Source organism: Hylobates moloch, unplaced genomic scaffold, assembly GCF_009828535.3.
Source record: "Hylobates moloch isolate HMO894 unplaced genomic scaffold, HMol_V3 SCAFFOLD_22, whole genome shotgun sequence".
NCBI classification, from domain to species: Eukaryota; Metazoa; Chordata; class Mammalia; order Primates; family Hylobatidae; genus Hylobates; species Hylobates moloch.
Window position 1 is genome coordinate 26,911,404 of NW_026652297.1, and position 17,990 is coordinate 26,929,393.

The 17,990-nt window shown below is 56.1% G+C and overlaps 1 protein-coding gene across 5 annotated transcripts; it reads left to right on the forward strand.

Annotated features, from left to right (window-relative positions):
- The first annotated feature begins 1,336 nt into the window (after positions 1-1,336).
- On the forward strand, positions 1,337-16,500 carry FHIP2B (FHF complex subunit HOOK interacting protein 2B). Of its 5 annotated transcripts, none has more exons than XR_004246210.2 (18): positions 1,348-1,503; positions 6,584-6,662; positions 8,482-8,654; positions 9,591-9,695; positions 9,792-9,914; positions 10,143-10,385; positions 10,501-10,694; positions 10,990-11,098; positions 11,331-11,407; positions 11,746-11,935; positions 12,631-12,776; positions 12,881-13,009; positions 13,472-13,562; positions 13,740-13,883; positions 14,210-14,350; positions 14,564-14,664; positions 14,829-15,221; positions 16,004-16,500. XR_004246210.2 is itself a non-coding variant. In XM_032144017.2 (17 exons), exons 1-17 carry the CDS (start codon positions 1,459-1,461, stop codon positions 14,965-14,967), a joined length of 2,232 nt encoding a protein of 743 aa, XP_031999908.1. In that variant the 5' UTR covers positions 1,337-1,458; the 3' UTR covers positions 14,968-15,105. The 5 variants fall into 5 exon arrangements, 2 of the variants coding, with proteins under 2 accessions (XP_031999908.1, XP_058289574.1); XR_004246208.2 differs by having other exon boundaries at positions 1,349-1,503; positions 10,498-10,694; XR_004246209.2 differs by having other exon boundaries at positions 1,349-1,503; positions 10,498-10,694; positions 16,129-16,500.
- The last annotated feature ends 1,490 nt before the right edge of the window (positions 16,501-17,990 follow it).

A 17,990-nucleotide genomic window follows, 5' to 3' on the forward strand; every position in this document is an offset into this window, starting at 1 on the left:
TCATTCTTGAAGTTGATGAGACCAAGAACCCACCAATTCCGGACACAATATGATGTCAGTTATTAGCAGAGACACTTGTTTTGTTTTGTTTGTTTGTTTTAGAGAGACATTATCTTGCTGTCACCCAGTCTGGACTGCAGTGGCACGATCATAGCTCATTGCAGCCTCGAACTTCTGGGTTCAAGTGATCCTCCTCCCACCTCAGCCTCCCGAGTAGCTTGGACTACAGGCGCATACCACCACACCTGGTTATTTTTTATTTTTATTTTTTGTCAAGACAGGATCTTGGTATGTTGCCCATGCTGGTCAACAGCCTTGGCCTCCTTAAACTGCTAGGATTTCAGGCCTGAGCCACCACACTCAGCTGCAGAAATTTTTTTTTTTTTTTTTTGAGATAGGGTCTCACTCTGTTGCCCAGGCTGGAGTGCATTGGCACGATCTTGGCTCACTGCAACCTCCGCCTCCCGGATTCAAGTGATTCTCCCACCTTAGCCTCCACGTACCACCACGCTTGGCTAATTTTTTTGTATTTTTAGTAGAGACGGGTTTTCACCATGTTGGCCAGGCTGGTCTCAAACTCCTGGCCTCCCAAAGTGCTAGGATTACAGGTGTGAGCCACCGCCCACAGCCCATTAACATTTTCTGATAGCCATGTCAAAAAAGTAAAAAGCAACACGTGAAATTAATTTTAACAATGTACGTTATTTAACCCAACACACCTAATAGTCATTTCAATATGTAATCAATATAAGCCATGGTTATTGCAGTTTCACATTCTTTCCTTTCTTACTGTATCTTCCAAATCGGGGTGTGCTTGGCACGGCACATCTTGGTTGGGACCAGCACATTTCAGGAGCTCATCAGCCCATGTGCCTGGGGCTGCCTGAGACTTCAATTCAGGAGGAATTGTAATTCCTCTTCGAAAATACCTCCCTTAGCTCCCGCCTTAATCCCAGCTACTCAGGAGGCCCTGGCGGGAGGGTCGCTTGAGGCCAGGAGCTCGCGATCAGCCCAGGCAGCACAGTGAGACCTCTCTTCCAGTAAACAAAACAAACAAAATTGGCCAGGCGTGGTGGCGCGCGCCTATGGACCCAGCTACTCTGAAGGCCGAGGTTGGAGGATCGCATGAGTCCAGGAGTTGAAGGCTGCAATGAGCGGAGATCGCGCCACTACACTCCAGCCTGGGCGACCGAGCGAGACCCTGTCTCGAAAGAAAGGAAAGGAAAAAAAACCAAACACCTCCCAGCCAACTCTCAGGGCCCACCGCTGGCGGTTCCCAGCCCATCGGGGCGCCCCAGCCGGGGTTAGCCAGCGCCACGCAGCCGGGCCGGGAAGGGGCGGAGCGGCCGGGCCCCGCCTCCCTCGCCGCGCCGGGGCCGCCGGGGCACGGGGCTGCCTCCTCCGCCGAGAGCGCTGTCGCCGCCGCTTTCTCCCGGGAGCCGGGGGCCGGGCGCCATCATGCTGAGCCGGCTCGGGGCGCTGCTGCAGGAAGCCGTGGGGGCGGTGAGGCCGGGAGGGCCGGGCCGGGCCGCCGGGGGTCGCGGGCCTAGGCCGGGCTGGGCGGGCGCGGGCCCCCTCGGGCAGGGACCCCCGGGCCGCGGCGCCCCTTCCTCGGCCTCCTCTCGCCGGCCGCACCCCGCTTCCCCTCGCTCTTCCCAGTCCCGCTCCCAGACTCCTCCCGACCGCCCCGCCTCCCCGGCCTGCTCCCGCGTCGCTTCCTGTCTGTGCGTCCTCGCCCCGGAGTCTCTCCCAATTCCCGAACTCGCCTCCGCCGGGACGCTCCCTGTCACCCCTTGGGGTGTTTCCTGCCCCCCGGGGCCCTAGGCCGCCTCCCCGCAGTCCCGGTGGGCCTGCCTCCTTCCTCCGCTCCACCCCGCCGCCTCCCCTGGGCTTGAAAAAATCGCCGCCCCTTCTCCTCGGTCTGATCTCCCAGACAACTCCAGGACCTTGTTGGGGTGCAGGACGCCCTTCCCGTCACCCCGGGACGTGGGAAGTGCAGGCCCTGCCGGTCCAAGACCCCACGAAGGGTAAAGACCCGGGGCAGGCTGGTGGGCGCCCAGCCGGGTAAATCGCTTTCTGTTGGGTGCACATGTTTCCAGCGTGGCTGTGACCCCTCACAAGCCAAACTGACTTTGAGTTAGGGACAGGCCGCCCGTGGTGGGGCCTGGGTGGCCCTGTGTGGGGAGGAGAGTCCACTGATGTTTCACATGCCGTCAGAGTTTGTGTTTTTGCCATTTTTTGTTGGGACTGCGGGCTGGCAGGCAGCCTACTACTAGGGTTCGTTCAGCAAGATGTAGTGCTGTGTAGGAAGGGTGAGGGTATTCCCGGTAGGGTGGGGGGGTATCCGCTGTTGAAAGTAACTCTGCCAAGAAGCTGTCTGTAAAGTCAACAATACTTCTGCTTCCTAGTGTAAATCTTCCCCCAATTGATGAGTGGAGTATCAGATTTTCTCAGGAGAGAAAGCCTTGGGTTTCACCCTCCTTCCTCACCACCACCTCCTCCCCAACCCTCATGGGAGCTCCTGTTGAAAGAAGGTTGCCTTAGGCAAACTTGGGAAGAAAGTCAGAAACTATGACTTCCTCCACCTTCCCAGCCCTGCTGTTGACCCAGGTCCAGGGCCTTGGGGCATCCAGGTAGAGAGGGTTCCAAAATGATTTTTCCTCCCCTTCCCCCATCCCCAGTCAAAACGGCTGTCATCTTCAAAAGTGATCTGATAAACTAATTCATACCTCTGGGGAACACTCCCTTTACAGGAGGTGAGACAGGCCAGACAGTTCCTCAGTCCTGAGGAGTGAATTTCTTTCTTTTTATTATTATTTATTTATTTATTTCTGAGCCCAGGCTAGAGTACAGTGGTGCGATCTCCGCTTATTGCAGCCTCCACCTCTTGGGCTCAAGCAATCCTCCCACTTCAGCCTCCTGAGTAGCTGGGACTACAGACGTGCGGCACTGCCAGGCTAATTTTTGTATTTTTTGTAGAGACAGGGTTTTATCATGTTGCCCAGGCTGGTCTTGAACTCCTGGCCTCAAGCGATCCACCCACCTTAGCCTCCCAAAGTGCTGGGATTACAGGCATGAGCCACCGCACCCAGCTAGGAGTCAAATTCTAAGGCTTCCAATGATGGAAATACAGGCATTAGTGGCAGGAGGAGGTTTTGGCAGTGGAGGGAGATCTTTTTAGGCAGGTGATCTTCTGGGCCCTTTAGTATTGACCATATAGGCTATGTCTGGGAGGTGTGGCCGGCCCTACAGGGAGATGGGAATTCCTCTTTTATGCTCTACCCCCAGGTCGCCAGTCTAGGTCTTTCCCAAGCCTTGGTCACCAAGTGTGATCCTAGTAAGTCAACTGATTCCTCATTGAGGAGGAAGACTGCTCCTCCCCGCCCTCTTCTGATCCAACAGATTAGGAATCATTACAGCTCTTTTTTTTTTTTTTTTTTTTTTTAAGATGGAATCTTCCTCTATCACCCAGGCTGGAGTGCAGTGGGGCGATCTCAGCTGACTGCAACCTCCACCTCAGGTGGTTCTCCTGCCTCAGCCTCCTGAGTAGCTGGGACTACAGGCCTGCACCACCACGCCCAGCTAATATTTGTAATTTTAGTAGAGATGAGGTTTCGCCATGTTGGCCAGGCTGGTCTCGAACTCCTGACCTTAAGTGATCCACCTGCCTCGGCCTCCCAAAGTGCTGGGATTACAGGTGTGAGCTGCCACCACATCTGGCCACTAATAATGTCTTTAAAGAGAAATTGTTGGGTCTGGTGCCTTTGGTTTGGAGTTACCATAGCTGGTCGTGGAGTCAGGTAAAGATCACACACCTGTGTCACCAGCTCTCTAATGGCCTGTGCTGGTTAACCTGCCTCTCCTGTGTCTCCTGCCGTACTGGAGTGTTCTTTTTGGTTAAAGCCCAGCTCAAGGTTTTCAAAGACTATAAGCCAATTTTGAGGCTAAAGGAGACCCCATCACAGAAATTATGAGATAATTGTAGGGCTGGTGAAGGGCCAGAGGACTGTCTAAAACAAGGAACTAGGGAAAGAATGTCTCCAGGAGTTTCCTGAGATATTTGGTAAATATTCATGGGTATTCACTATGTGCTGAGCCCATTGACGGCAGGCTAGCTGTAAAACACAGAACCCTGGCTCTCAGGGAGCTCATCGTCTAGCAGAAGAGACAACTGCTCAGCACAGCAGGCACTGTCACATGGAATGTAGTGAGATGTGGTTACTCCACAGGGATGGAATATTTGGAATAACTGGGTGGTGCTACTTTTGAGAAGGGTCATAGCCCCTACCAACTAGCTTTGAAAGAAGACAAGATGTCCTGCAGACCAAGGGGAGTTTCCAGTTCTCTGAATGTCATCCCTCCCTCCCCATGTTGCAGTGGCCTTCTAAGCATATTCTTCCTGCCTTTACCTCCTCTCCCAAGGTCAACTGCCAGATGAATCTTCCGAAAACACTGCTCAGAAGGTGCCAATGGCCGGGTATGGTGGCTCACGCCTGTAATCCCAGCACTTTGGGAGGCCCAGGCGGGCGGACCACTTGAGGTCAGGAGTTCGAGACCAGCCTGGCCAACATGGTGAAACCCCGTCTCTACTAAAAATACAAAAATCAGCCAGGCATGGTGGCACACGTCTGTAATCCCAGCAACTTGGGAGGCAGGAGAATCACTTGAACCCAGGAGGCGGAGGTTATAGTGAGCTGAGATGGTGCCACTGCACTCTAGCCTGGGTGACGGTGAGACTCTGTCTCAAAAGAAAAAAAAAAAAAGCTGTCATTGACCTGCTCCATGCTGCCTGCAAAAAATGATTGAGACTTCTTGGCTTGGCATTAGAGACTCCAAAGTGTCGCCAGCCCAACCCTTCCCCAGACACACTTTGCAGAGTTCCTTCTGCAGGGACTGTCTTTCCTTCTCTTGTTGATATTGACCCAATTCTTCAGGTTTTAGTTGAGATGTGATCTTGGTAAAGCCTTCCCTGTTCCAGCCTGTTAGAAGTTACCCCTGTTTTTCTGAGAGGTCACTACTTTCCGCCTCTCCTGCGGCCTCACACTACTTCCTTGTAGCTTCGTTACTCAGTGCGGTTTTATATCGTCTTCTCCATGGCACGTTTCTCAAAGACTGGGTGTTAATCATCATCATGTTGCTTGTGGCATCTAGCATAGTGTCTTGTACATAGTGGGCGCTTGGAATGAAAGAATGATTTCATGAGTGGCTACTCAGCTCTGTGGTGCAGTAAAGTGTGAGGTCAGAGAGGTGTGGGCAGGCAGGGACACTGGAGAGGGCTTAGTGGAGCTGCTGGGGACTGAACCTCACTGGGGACTCTCAGGATCCAGACAAGTTAGCGGGATACAGAGCACCTTGGGCAGAGGAGTGGCCCCAGCAAAGACCTACAGGCAGAAATGCACAGCTGTGGGGAGGGATGATTAGAATTCTTTCTTTTTTTCCTGAAAACATTTACTCTGCAAGAAAAGCGAAGGAATAGTTTTTTGTTTGTTTGTTTTTTGAGAAGTTTTCAGGGAAAGTGGTTGTTCTCAGTGCAAGGCCAGTATTAGCCATGGTGTAGAGATGGAGAGAGCGCTTATGGAAAAGGGGGAGGTTAGGGGCTTCCCCAGAACAGAACCAGAATTTTCCAAGGCTTGATAGAAGGAGCCGGTAGAGGAGCAAACGAGAGCAGCACTGGCTAAGGAGTTGGGGTTGTGCAGGCTCAGGCTTTGGACACAAGATGAAAGCATGTTATAAAGATGGCACTTTGTTAATATCATGCTAATGTTACCTACCCATCAGGCTGAACAGAGCCTGTGGTGGTCTTGAACAGATTTTCATAGACTCTCAGATTGAGAGGAATGGGAAAGCTTTGTCTTTTTTTTTTTTTTTTTTTTTTTGAGATAGGGTCTCACCTTGTCACCTAGGCTGGAGTGCAGCGGTGCGATCACAATTCACTGAAGCCTTGACCTCCCTGGGCCCAGGTGATCCTCGCACCCCAGCCTCCCAAGTAGCTGGGACTATAGGCACACACCACCACGTCCCGCTAGTTTTTAAATTGTTTATAGAGACAGAGCTTCATCATGTTGCCGAGGCTGGTCTTAAACTCCTGGACTCAAGCCATCTGCCCACCTTTGCCTCACAACATGTTGGGCTTACAGGCGTGAGCCGCTGGCCTTTGCCACATTTTCGATCTGTATCATATTGCTTTTCTTCGGGGGACTGCACTCCTGTGTTCCTCTATGTGCCTCTATTGTAGCGTAACCATGCTGTGTTGAAATAATCTGTGTCTGTTTCCCCCAGCAACGTTCTTAGCACCTCCAGGACAGAGACGGGACAGGATTGTGACATACAGCAAGAAAACAGCATTTCCAGGAGGGAGGGGTATCTAGGGAGAAGTGCCTGTCAGGAGATCCTTGGCAAGGTGCCAGTGTGTCCTGGAGGAAATGTGTTATTCCTCCCTTTGAAAGCCAGGGAGCTGGGTGCCTCCTCATGCGGAGGCCTAGCGTGAACCTGACACTCAGCATGGAATGTCTGTTCCCATGAGGGCAGGGGCTCCCTGGCCTTTGTGGCCCCCATTAAGGTCGTGTCTCTGCCCTCTCCGCAGCGCGAGCCCAGCATTGACCTGCTGCAGGCCTTCGTGGAGCACTGGAAGGGCATCACGCACTACTACATCGAGAGCACAGGTGCGGCCTGGCCCTCCCCAGCCCAGGGACCCTGGAGGGAGCGGGGAGGAAGGAGTGTGCAGAGTGTCACCATTCAGGTGTCCTGGGAAAGGTAACATGCCCAGTCGTTCAGAATTGGAGCCGAGTTCATGGAGACAGAGAACCAGACAGACAGAAGACCCAGAGCCCTGGGCCACTCCACTCCTGATGATTTAGCTGCCGGTCCTACCCTGACCTTTTGGAGAGGGGCTGTGTGAGGAAGGAGTAGCCTGGTTGGGGGTCTCACTGGCCTGACTCTGCAAGGAAGATGTGGCTGCACTTACCCCAGCTTCCAGCTCCAGACCTTCAGGCCCCAAGTGCTTGTGCCTAGGGCTTAATGATCAAAAGAAAAGAGTTTAATAAATTCCCCTTTCCTCTGAGCCAACTTAGGGGCATTTTCCTTGTAGAGATCTGGCGTAGGAGGAGAACGAAAACCAAGGTGGGTAACGTGCCTGGGTCCCTCTCTCCAAGCTGACACCCCAGAGAGTCAAAGCCTTGGCACCTGGTCCCATCAGGACCGCTCACTGAGGGGATGGCATCTGAGTGGCTGCTCTGCAGTCATGATTCTGCCATGGGTGGATACAGACTGGTTGCCAGGTAACCATATCCTGCATCCCTCGCTTTTCTCTTCCTGGAGTTCAGACTGGGGCTTGATCCCAGCCCACACCTTTCCTACAGGCTTTCTTTCCAGCCCGGGCCAGCCCAGGAAATTCAGAAATCTGCGGGACCCTCTGAGGGTTCTACTAGACCAGGTTTCTCAATCTTGGCACAGTTGGCATTGGACCTGGAGCCTTCCCTGCGTGGGGCTGTCCTGGGCGGTGTGGGATGTGCAGCAGCAATTCTGGCCTCTACCCACTAGGTGCCAGTAGCACACCCCATCCCTGAATTGGGACAACCAGGAAGGTCTCCAGACATTGCCTCATGTTCCCTGGTGGGGGGGAAGCACACCCCTGGTTCTGAACCATCTCTTCAGGTTAAAGATCTCTTGAAGGAGAGCCTCAGTCCACCAGCTGAGTAAGATCAGATCAGAACTGGCTGAAATCCACCTGAGGCTTCCCCCATCCAGCCCTTTCATTTCCAGAATGGTCCCTAGACCAGAAGGGTTGGAAGTGCGTGGGGCAGGCCGCCCTACTCAAGCTCCTGTTCCTTAAAGGAAAGCTAGGGGGTGCTCCAAGGCCAGTCCTGAAGCACCAGAACTTTCTTTAAAACACACACTGAGACTCTGACTGCAAAAGCCCCCACTAAGTAGTTTCCCTGTCAGGGCGTTGGTACAGGGAGCAGGACTGGGTCAGACCTGAAGGTGGTGGCGCAGATGTTTTTTTCTGCTTTGTGAAAAACAGAGGCTTGCCTTCTCTGAGTGTCAGTGGGGGAGGCCCCAGGAGGTTCTCTCTCAGGCAGCTGCTGGAATTACAGCTTCTAAGTTATGTGACAAGAGCCCTGAGCCCACAGCGTCTCACTCAGGCCCGGAGCTGACAGCAGCCTTCTGTGGGCCCAGGACCACGTGTCCCTGTCTCTGTACCCATCCCGGGGTTTGAAGGAAACCGATGCTGCTGCCCCCTGATAAAGTGCTGGGCATGCATGTGTTCTCAGAGGACTGTGTCCTGAGCCTGGAAGGACTTTTGTCTTCTTAAATATTGAGGCATCCACTGTAAACTTCCATTTCCCAGTTGCCAGCAGCTCTCTTCCCCCACCTCTCCCAGACAGGACCTCTCCTTTCTGGGCTTTGGCAGGAGAGGGTGAAATTTTCAAGCCAGGGTGCCCCTCTTCACCCTACTCACCCTTGTTTCCCAAATATCATTAGATGAAAACACCCCCGCCAAGAAGACAGACATTCCCTGGCGGCTGAAGCAGATGCTGGACATCCTGGTGTATGAAGAGCAGCAGCAGGCGGCCGCGGGTGAGGCAGGGCCCTGTCTGGAGTACCTGCTGCAGCACAAGATCCTGGAGACTCTCTGCGCGCTGGGCAAGGCCGAGGTGGGAGGCCCTCTGCACGCTGGGCCAGGCCGAGGTGGGAGGCCCTCTGCACGCTGGGCCAGGCCGAGGTGGGAGGCCCTCTGCACGCTGGGCCAGGCCGAGGTGGGAGGCCCTCTGAGTGCTGGGCCAGGCTGAAGTGGGAAGTGGGCAGCCTGGGGCTCCCTGGATTCCAGGCCTTTCTGCCTGTGCTCTTCCCAGTCCTGACACTGAAAGTGGCAGTTGGGGAGAGAGGAGCAAACAGGACGGGCACTGTGGCTGTCTCACTTAGAACACTCCACCATCCCAGCACTCCTGTTCCCAGTTCACTCCACAAAGATGGGCCTGCCATGTGCCAGGCTCTGCTCTAGATGCTGGGGACACAGCAGGGATTCAGACTGACAACAGCCAGGCATGGTGGTGCACGCTTGTAGCCTCAGCTACGTGGGAGGCCGAGGTGGGTGGATTGCTTGAGCCCAGGAGATGGAGGCTGCAGTGAACTGTGATCGTGCAACTGCACTCCTGCCTAGGAGGCAGAGCAAGACACTGTCTCTTAAAAAAAGGAAAGAAAACTCGACAAGAATCCTAGTGGGAAAGGCAGGACCATCCCGTGATGGTTCAATAATGACCCAGTCATGGAGCAAAGTGACGCAGGAAAAGGGGTTGTGAGTGCCAGGAAGGCCAGTTTCGAACAACGTGGCAAGGGAAGCAGGCCTGTGAGAACGGGCCCTCTGAGCTGGGACTGAGGGAGGAGTTGAGCCTGGGGCTTTCTGGGGGTGCAGCATTCCAGGTGGGGGACACAGCTCTGACAGGCGCTCTGTCCCTGGCCTGAGTACCCCCCAGGCATGCGGCAGGCAGGGGACACGGCTTTGACAGGCGCTCTGTCCCTGGCCTCAGTACCCCCAGGCATGCAGCAGGCAGGGGACACAGCTCTGACAGGCACTCTGTCCCTGGCCTCAGTACCCCCCAGGCATGCGGCAGCAGGTGTTCCAGTTCTTCAGCAAAGTTCTGGCACAGGTGCAGCACCCCCTGCTGCATTACCTCAGCGTCCACAGACCTGTGCAGGTGAGAGACCCGGAAGCCAAGGGGTGTCTGGGCGTGAAGCCCCCTCTCTCCCCTGCCACCCCTATCCCCTCTGTTTCTGTCCTGCCGCTCTTCCAGAAACTCCTCCGACTTGGTGGGACTGCTCCCGGATCCATTACAGAAAAGGAGGAGGTGCAATTCACCACCGTCCTCTGCTCCAAGATCCAGCAGGACCCAGAGCTGCTCGCCTACATCCTGGAAGTGAGCACTCCGATCGGGAACAGGAGTGGGAGGGCCCGGAACCCCAGGGCAAGCCCCCTCGGCCCTCCTGAGGAGGCAGAAGCAGAGAGCAGGTACCCGGGAGGCACGCAGGCAGCTTCCCCTCCAGCTCCAGGCCGACGCGCTGCTGGCAGCCCACACTGCGGTCCCAGTGGGGGACCCTGGGAAGTGGTCCCCACCAGGCCTGGCTTCATCTCACCCTCTTTGCAGGGTAAAAAGATTGTAGGTAGGAAGAAGGCATGCGGAGAACCCACTGCCCTGCCTAAGGACACAGCCAGCCACAGGGACAAGGACTGCTTCCACGATGGTGCTCCTGCCAGGCCCCAGCTGGACGAGGAGTCCCGTGGGGCCCAGGCCTTGAACAGCCACATGCCTGCTGAGACCGAGGAGCTGGACGGTGGGACCACAGAGAGCAACCTGATCACCTCCCTGCTTGGGCTGTGCCAGAGCAAGGTGCTGGCAGCAGAGAGGGGGGGGGGGGGGGTGGGGGAAGGGTGGGTCGATGGCCGGGGGGTGATTTGGGGGCTCACATGCATGTCCCTGAAGTCGTATCCTCATCCCCTAGAAGAGTCGGGTGGCCTTGAAGGCCCAGGAGAACCTGCTGCTCCTGGTGAGCATGGCCTCCCCAGCAGCCGCCACCTACCTGGTACAGAGCAGTGCCTGCTGCCCTGCGATCGTCCGGCACCTCTGCCAGCTGTACCGGTCCATGCCTGTCTTCCTGGACCCCGCAGACATTGCCGCCTTAGAAGGCATCAGCTGGAGGTGGGTGCCCAGGCAGCCCTGCCTGTCTTTGATGGCCAGCTCCCCTGGTGTTCCACGTTGCTAGGGACCCGTGCTGGCCACCCTCTCCCCAAGGCTACAGCTGATCCCCAGGGGCCTTCTCACCCTCCAGGGAAGCACTGCTCTTGCTGCCTCTGTCCATAAAACCCCCAAGATAACTGATCCCCAGCCACAGAGGTTCCACAGGAGAGGGGAAGGGCCCAGTTTCTGTAGACATTGAGGAAGACCTTGAAGCTCCTCCTCCACTCTCTGAGACTTCACTCCCCTCTTCCTTCAGGTTACCCAGTGCCCCGTCTGACGAGGCTTCCTTCCCTGGCAAGGAGGCCTTGGCTGCCTTCTTGGGCTGGTTTGATTACTGCGACCACCTTATCACAGAGGCACACACGGTGAGCAGGGGTGGGTGGAGGCCGGGCTCTCACGCTATTCCCTGTACCATCTCCATCTCGAGAACTGAGTGGAGCAGGGACATGGAAACATGGAGTCCAGGAACTAGGCGGGGCCCCAGGCAGGCCGGGACCCTCTCCTGTGGCATCAGGCACTGTGCAAGGACACGGTTATTTCTCAGCTGGAATTGTGATGAGGGCAAAACACGTTGACGACACGCTCTCTGGCACCCAGGTGGTTGCGGACGCCTTGGCGAAGGCCGTGGCTGAGAAGTTCTTCGTGGAGACCCTGCAGCCCCAGCTTCTGCACGTGTAAGTGTCTAGTTCCCTCAGGCATGACTGGCGTACAGCAAACCGCCTGCCCCACCCAGCCTCGTCCTGTCCCTAAGGTCAGACACCTTCTTGACCAGAATCCTATCTGTGGACCCCATTGGGTGATGTTTGCCAGGCCTGCCCCGTGATGTGCACATGGCCCTGAGCTACGTGGGCTAAACAAAGGCCTCCTACCGTTCCCTGCAGGACCTCAGCAGGGATGGGCAAGTGACCACAGACATACCAGCCAAAGATAGGCAAGCAGGAAGGGTTCTGCCACCCGCACTCATGTGCTGTCTGCACACACCAGGCCTGGCTAAGGTGCCCTCTTCCCGTAGGTCTGAGCAGAGCATCCTGACCTCCACCGCCCTCCTCACAGCCATGCTGATCCAGCTCCGCTCCCCTGCGCTGCTGCGGGAGGCCGTGGCTTTCCTCCTGGGCACAGACCGGCACCCTGAAGCCCCCGGGGACAACCCCTGCGCCCTGTATGCTCATCTCATCAGGCACTGTGACCACCTCTCCGATGAGGTACAGCGGGGGACCTCCATCTCTGTTCCTCTCACCACCCCTGCCAGAGGGATTTCCTGACCACTCTTCCCATTTCATTAGTGTTCCCAGCTGACTCCACCTTTGAGACACTGAACTGCAAAACACTGCCGAGCCACTTTTGTCACACACTAATTTTCTATGATCATATACTTTTTTTTTTTTTTTTTTTTTTAAAGAGACAGGGTATTGCTGTATCACCCAGGCCCTGGAGTGCAGTGGTGTGATCATAACTCACTGCAGTTTCCAACTCATGGCCTCAAGCGATCCTCTCACCTCAGTCTCCTAAAGTGCTGGGACTGCAGGCCTGAGCCACTGAGCCCAGCTTATTTTGTACAGTATTTTATAATGCACACTTGGCTCGCTGGAGGGCTAACACTTACTCCGTGAGGTAGGCGAGGTTGATACTCCCATTTCTCAGACATGGAAAGGAAGGCACAGAGAAGCGAATTGACTTGCCTGAAATCGCACATCAAATTAGTCACATACCAAGGACCACCCAGACTTCTTGATTCCTAGGCCCACACCCCCTACTCCCCCCAAAACCTGCCACCTTAGCATGCAGCCAACGGAGGTGACTCTGCCTTAGAGGCCTTTTATCTGGGTTAGCCATGCCAAGGCACCCCTGGGAGCTGGGTGGGGAAGGGGCTATCCTGCCGACCCCCTTCCTGCTCCAGATCAGCATCGCCACACTCCGGCTGTTTGAGGAGCTGCTGCAGAAGCCCCACGAGGGGATCATCCGCAGCCTGGTGCTGCGCAACCTTGAGGGCCGCCCTTATGTGGCCTGGGGCTCACCAGAGCCTGAGAGCTATGAGGACACCCTGTAAGTGAAACCGGCGCCCTTTGGACCCAGCCCAGCCCTTAGCACTCGCACGCTCACTCTGTCCATTCATTCATTGGTGCCGCGCTGCTCTGCCCTGGCCACAGAGATCTGGAGGAAGACCCCTACTTTACCGACAGCTTCCTGGATTCCGGCTTTCAACCTCGCACAAAGCCTCGCCTAGCTCCTGCCACCAGTTACGATGGCAAAACAGCAGTGACCGAGATCGTCAATAGGTGGGGAGCAAGTTAGGCAGTCTGAACCACTTGAGTTTTACTCTTTTTTTTTTTTTTTTTTTGAGATACAGTCTCCGTCACCCAGGCTGGAGTGCAGTGCCACAATCTCGGCTCACTGCAGCCTCCACTTCCCGGGTTCCGGATCCAAGCGATTCCTGTGCCTCAGCCTCCCGAGTACCTGGGATTACAGACATGCACCACCACACCCAGCTAATTTTTATATTTTTAGTAGAGACGGGGTTTCCCCATGTTGGCCAGGCTGGTCTCGAACTCCTGACCTCAGGTGATCGCCCACCTCGGCTTCCCAAAGTGCTGGGATTACAGACACGAGCCATCGTGCCTGGGCTGAGTTTTACTCTTTCTTTGGCCATAGCCCTGGGGTCAGGGAGGTAGATGGGGTCCCACGAGCAGGGGAGAACAGGGTGAGCCGGGAGCACCTCCACACCAGCTTCTATCTCTCAGTTTCCTGTGCCTGGTCCCCGAGGAAGCCAAGACCTCTGCCTTCCTGGAGGAGACGGGCTATGACACATATGTCCACGATGCTTATGGCCTGGTGAGTGGCTCTTGCTACCAGCTCCCACTTCCTGTCCTTCAGAACAGCTGGATGATAAGCTCTGGGTTCCCCCTCTCTCATCTGCGCGAGGACCCCAGCCCATCCCTCCTGCGTGGGGCCCTGTCTGCTGGTTCCCAGTCCCCAGGCCTGCTGCCTCTACTCTCCCTCCTCTCTCAGTTCCAGGAGTGCAGCTCCCGCGTCGCCTCCTGGGGCTGGCCTCTGACCCCCACACCTTTGGACCCCCATGAGCCCGAGCGACCTTTCTTCGAGGGCCACTTCCTTCGAGTGCTGTTTGACCGCATGTCCCGGATTCTGGATCAGGTAGCCAGTGGGCCCGGGCCAAGAGAACTCCAGGCTGGTGCCCCTGGGGTCCTTCAAGAGCAGAGAGAGGCTGGCCACACGGTTGCCTCCGCTTTGGTTCTTTGGTGCCACCCCTGTCCTTTCCCCAGATGGGAAGCCCCATCTCACTCCTGCTCCACACGTCCTAACATGTTCTGGCCCTCAGCCCCATGGAATCCATGACACACACACACCATTTGAGCCTCCCACCCCCACACACGTTCATACTGGCCAGGCACCTTGCTGGGGGAGTGCAAAAATGCTCACCAGCCTTGCCAGCCTCGGTTCTGTCCACCATGTTCCGACAGCCATACAGCCTGAACCTGCAGGTGACCTCGGTCCTGTCCCGGCTTGCCCTCTTCCCCCACCCCCATATTCATGAGTACCTGCTGGATCCGTACATCAGCCTGGCCCCTGGCTGCAGGAGCCTATTCTCTGTGTTGGTGAGGGTGAGGACGCCTTGGCCCAAGGGAGTGTGCCCAGTGGGGGTGGAGGGGACAGCAGGGAAAGAGAACGGGGTAGGTGGTTGGGGGCTGGAGGGGTGGGCACCCTTGCCAGTGCCAGGGAAAGCACAGTCTCCCATGCTCTGCATGGTGTGGCAGGGCCAGGGGACTCACTGGTGTTGCTGGCCCCATCTGAGTCCCCCGTGGTTCCCGCTGTAGGTGATCGGGGACTTGATGCAGAGAATCCAGAGGGTACCCCAGTTCCCAGGCAAGCTGCTCCTGGTGCGCAAGCAGTTGACGGGCCAGGCTCCTGGGGAGCAGTGAGTACCAAGGGTGCCAGGTAAAACCTGGGGGTGGGAGGGTGGAAAGCACCTCTGGAGGAGAGGTGGCTGGCCACAGGGTCAAGCCTCGTGGATGCTGGGCTGTCATGCTGGGCACAGTCCTGCCCCCACCCAGCCATGCCCCCTGTGCCATCTCCCCTCAGGCTGGACCACCAGACCCTCCTCCAGGGCGTGGTGGTGCTGGAGGAGTTCTGCAAGGAGCTGGCTGCCATTGCCTTCGTCAAGTTTCCCCCACATGATCCTCGCCAGAATGTCTCCCCAGCCCCGGAAGGGCAGGTCTGAGCCAGGACCAGGGCGGTGGGAGACTCCTGTCCACACCTCTGTCCCAGAGCTGCCTCCTGCCTGGCACTGCCACCACACTCCCCTCCTGGGATGGGGCTTCTGCTCCCAGGCTCACTCAAGGAGACTGCGGCATGTTGACCACACCAGACTGGGTTTCAGGGAATGGGCATGCCAGGTGCCAAGGAGCCAAACAGATGGCTTTCCAGGCAGCAAGGTCCTTGGGGCCTTCTTGGAGGAGCTTGGGTGACAGCCAGGTGAGCACCCAGACCCCAGACCCTCATGTGCTGTGTGCCTGGCCCCTTCTGTACTGGCCATTTGTGGCCAGGGCCAAGCCTGTGACTCAACTCCAGGGGCAAGATGGGGAGTGAGCCTCCACCTCTCTATCTGTTCACTGGGACAACAGAGACTGGTCGGGAGCCCAGACCAGTGAGGTGGGGCCTGGAGCCTTGTCTGTGTCACATTAGGTACCATGGGAGCTGCTGAGACCTGACATTTTGTCCCCTGCCTACATGGCTTGGCCCATGGAGAAGGAGCAGTGAATGGGATCGTCGGGGAAGCCCCTCTTCCTGCTCTGCTCCCCTGGAAACTGTTGCAAAACTCCCAGCCGCCTCATGGCAAATGCCCAAAGCATGTTCCGCACCCAGGCGGGGGCCGCTGCTAATGAGAACCTTGGTGCAGCTGCAGCCAGGAGGGGAGCGGGCCCGGGAGCCAGGCGCAGGTCCAGCTGGTTCCTCTCTGGCGCCTTCTGAACCCGTCTCAGCAGGTCCACAGCACCTGGGCAGAGAGGTCAGAGACCAGGGGAGGCCGGGCCTTGCCCTCCCTTCTGCCCAGGGCCCAGTGTTCTTGATAGGAGACCCTTCTGGGGAGCCAGGGAGCTCAGGGGACAGATAAGGGCAGGACGCCCCCTGACTCCAGGCCCCTGAGCCTGGCAGGGAGTGGCTGCGGCCCAGGCAGCCAGTCCTGGTGGTGTTCTCCCTGCATGCCCTCCGTGGCTGGGCTGCCACCCCACCCGGCCCGAATCTGTCTTGACCTGCAGGAATACACGGGCGGCGCCAGGCATTACCTCACAGCGGGACTACACAGTTGCTGGCTTTGCTCCTGGGCAAGGAGGAGCAGGCCAGAGCCTCTTTTGCTTCCTTTTCTTGCCCATGCCGCTTCTAGAAGCCAGGCACAGGTTGCCAAGAGGTGACACGAAACAGGAGGAAACTCAGTGACCTCTGCCTCTCCCGCATTCCTCCCCACGGGGGAGGACCTCGCCACTCTGAAGAGCACTGTGCGCATGTGGGTGCACAAATGTGGGTGTTGGTGTGGACGGGGCGCAGATCTCCGTGGATGAACTGCATCTGGACTCTTTGATTCATAAAATATTCGAGGGTTTGAGAGTCACAGACCCTCCCCTCTCCTCAATGCACTTTGGCGTTTGCATGGTGTCTTCCCCGGACAGCACAGCAATAAATGGTGTGATTGCGTGGACACGGTGGCTCTGTTCTTGGCCAGGTTTCCCCTCCTTCTGCCCAGGACTCCACTGCTAATTCGGGCCCATCTTCCTCCCCAAGGAAGACAAATTCTTTTTCTAGCGCTGGAGCAGGGAGGTGGGGTGGGCGGTAAACAGACAGGCTCTGGCAGTGCAGATCTGCTGATCCTCAGTGCCTGCCAGGAGCCAGACTCTTGGTGGAGCAGTGCCACTTCTGCTGGGCTGACCTGCAGCTGAGAGCCTGCCCGCCCCGGAGATACCGTGAGGGAATGGACCACGTGGGAGCATCTGTGTGCAAGTCTCATTTGGGTGTGTTTATGCTGCGTGTTGTATGCCTGTTTTAGTTGTAAAGTAGGCCTGATATTTAAAACCTTGTCTTTAAGTTCAAGGCTGCAATGAGCTGATTGCACCACTGCACTCCAGCCTGGGCAACAGAGTAAGACCCTGTCTCTAAAAAAAAAAAAAAAAAAAAAAAAAATTCACAGGTGTGTTCTCAGGGAAAAAGAAAAGTTAAGACATAAATAAATAAACCCTTTGTCCTCAGATGTGTGTGGAGGGGTGGGGGATCCCCTGAGGGGGTCCCCAAGAGACTGCGGGAGGCAGGCTGAGAACTTGGAGGAAAAGGAGGCAGATGTTGGCTCTCAACTCGTGTTGATCACTGGGTGGCTTTTTAAAATCCCAATGCCCAGTGCCCCATCACCAGTTAAATTATTGTTGCTGGGGGTGGGCCCAGAGTTAAAGCTCTCCAGGTGGCTCACACCTATGCGTGGTGGCTCACACCTATGATCCCTTTGGGAGGCTGAGGCGGGAGGATCACTTGAGGACAGAAGTTCGAGACCAGCCTTGGCAACATAGCGAGAACCCCATCTCTACTAAAAGCTTAAAAATGCACCTGTGGTTCCAGCTACTTGGGAGGCTGAGGCAGGAGAATCACTTGTCACTAGAGCCTGGGAGGTCAAGGCTGCAGTGAGCCAGGATCACACCACTCCACTCCAGCCTGGGTGACAGAGCAAGACTCTATCTGAGGGAAAAAAAAAAAAAAAAAAACCCAGGTGACCCTAATGTGTGCCCAGGGTTGAAAACTACTAGGCTAAATAATGGGGGCAAATAGCCAAACATTGCCTGGCTGACTGGATATGGGCCGGTGGGTCCCTTAGACACTGAGAAAAGTGAACTGAAACAAAGGGTTTGGTTCCATCATTTGTGAGGTATTTGTCCTCAGAGGGTACAAGGATTCCTACCACCTTCCAGGGGCCAGAAAGGAGGGCAGCCAAAGAGAGGCAGGGAGGAGGCTGGGAAAGGGGCCTGGGAGGTTCTCTTGGCCCTCAAGAGAAGGGGAGCCTGTGCAAGTGTTTCCTTGCTCAGAAATCTCTACCGTAGAACACTTGATATATTTTATTTGTTCATTTCCTTTGATTTTTGCTTAAATGTCAGTAAAGTTCGTTTTTTTCTCTTTTTTCTCAAGTGATCCTCCTGCCTCAGCCTCCCAAAGCACTGGGATTACAGGTGTTGAGCCACCATGCCTGGCCAAAGTTTTTTTTGTTTGTTT

Excerpts from the sequence above, each read along its gene's own strand:
- FHIP2B (XM_032144017.2), top strand. The coding sequence starts at position 1,459 with ATGCTGAGCCGGCTCGGGGCGCTGCTGCAGGAAGCCGTGGGGGCG. Across the intron at positions 13,010-13,471 it reads GTGACCGAGATCGTCAATAG|TTTCCTGTGCCTGGTCCCCG; the intron begins GTGGGGAGCAAG and ends TCTATCTCTCAG. Across the intron at positions 13,884-14,209 it reads TGTCCCGGATTCTGGATCAG|CCATACAGCCTGAACCTGCA; the intron begins GTAGCCAGTGGG and ends ATGTTCCGACAG.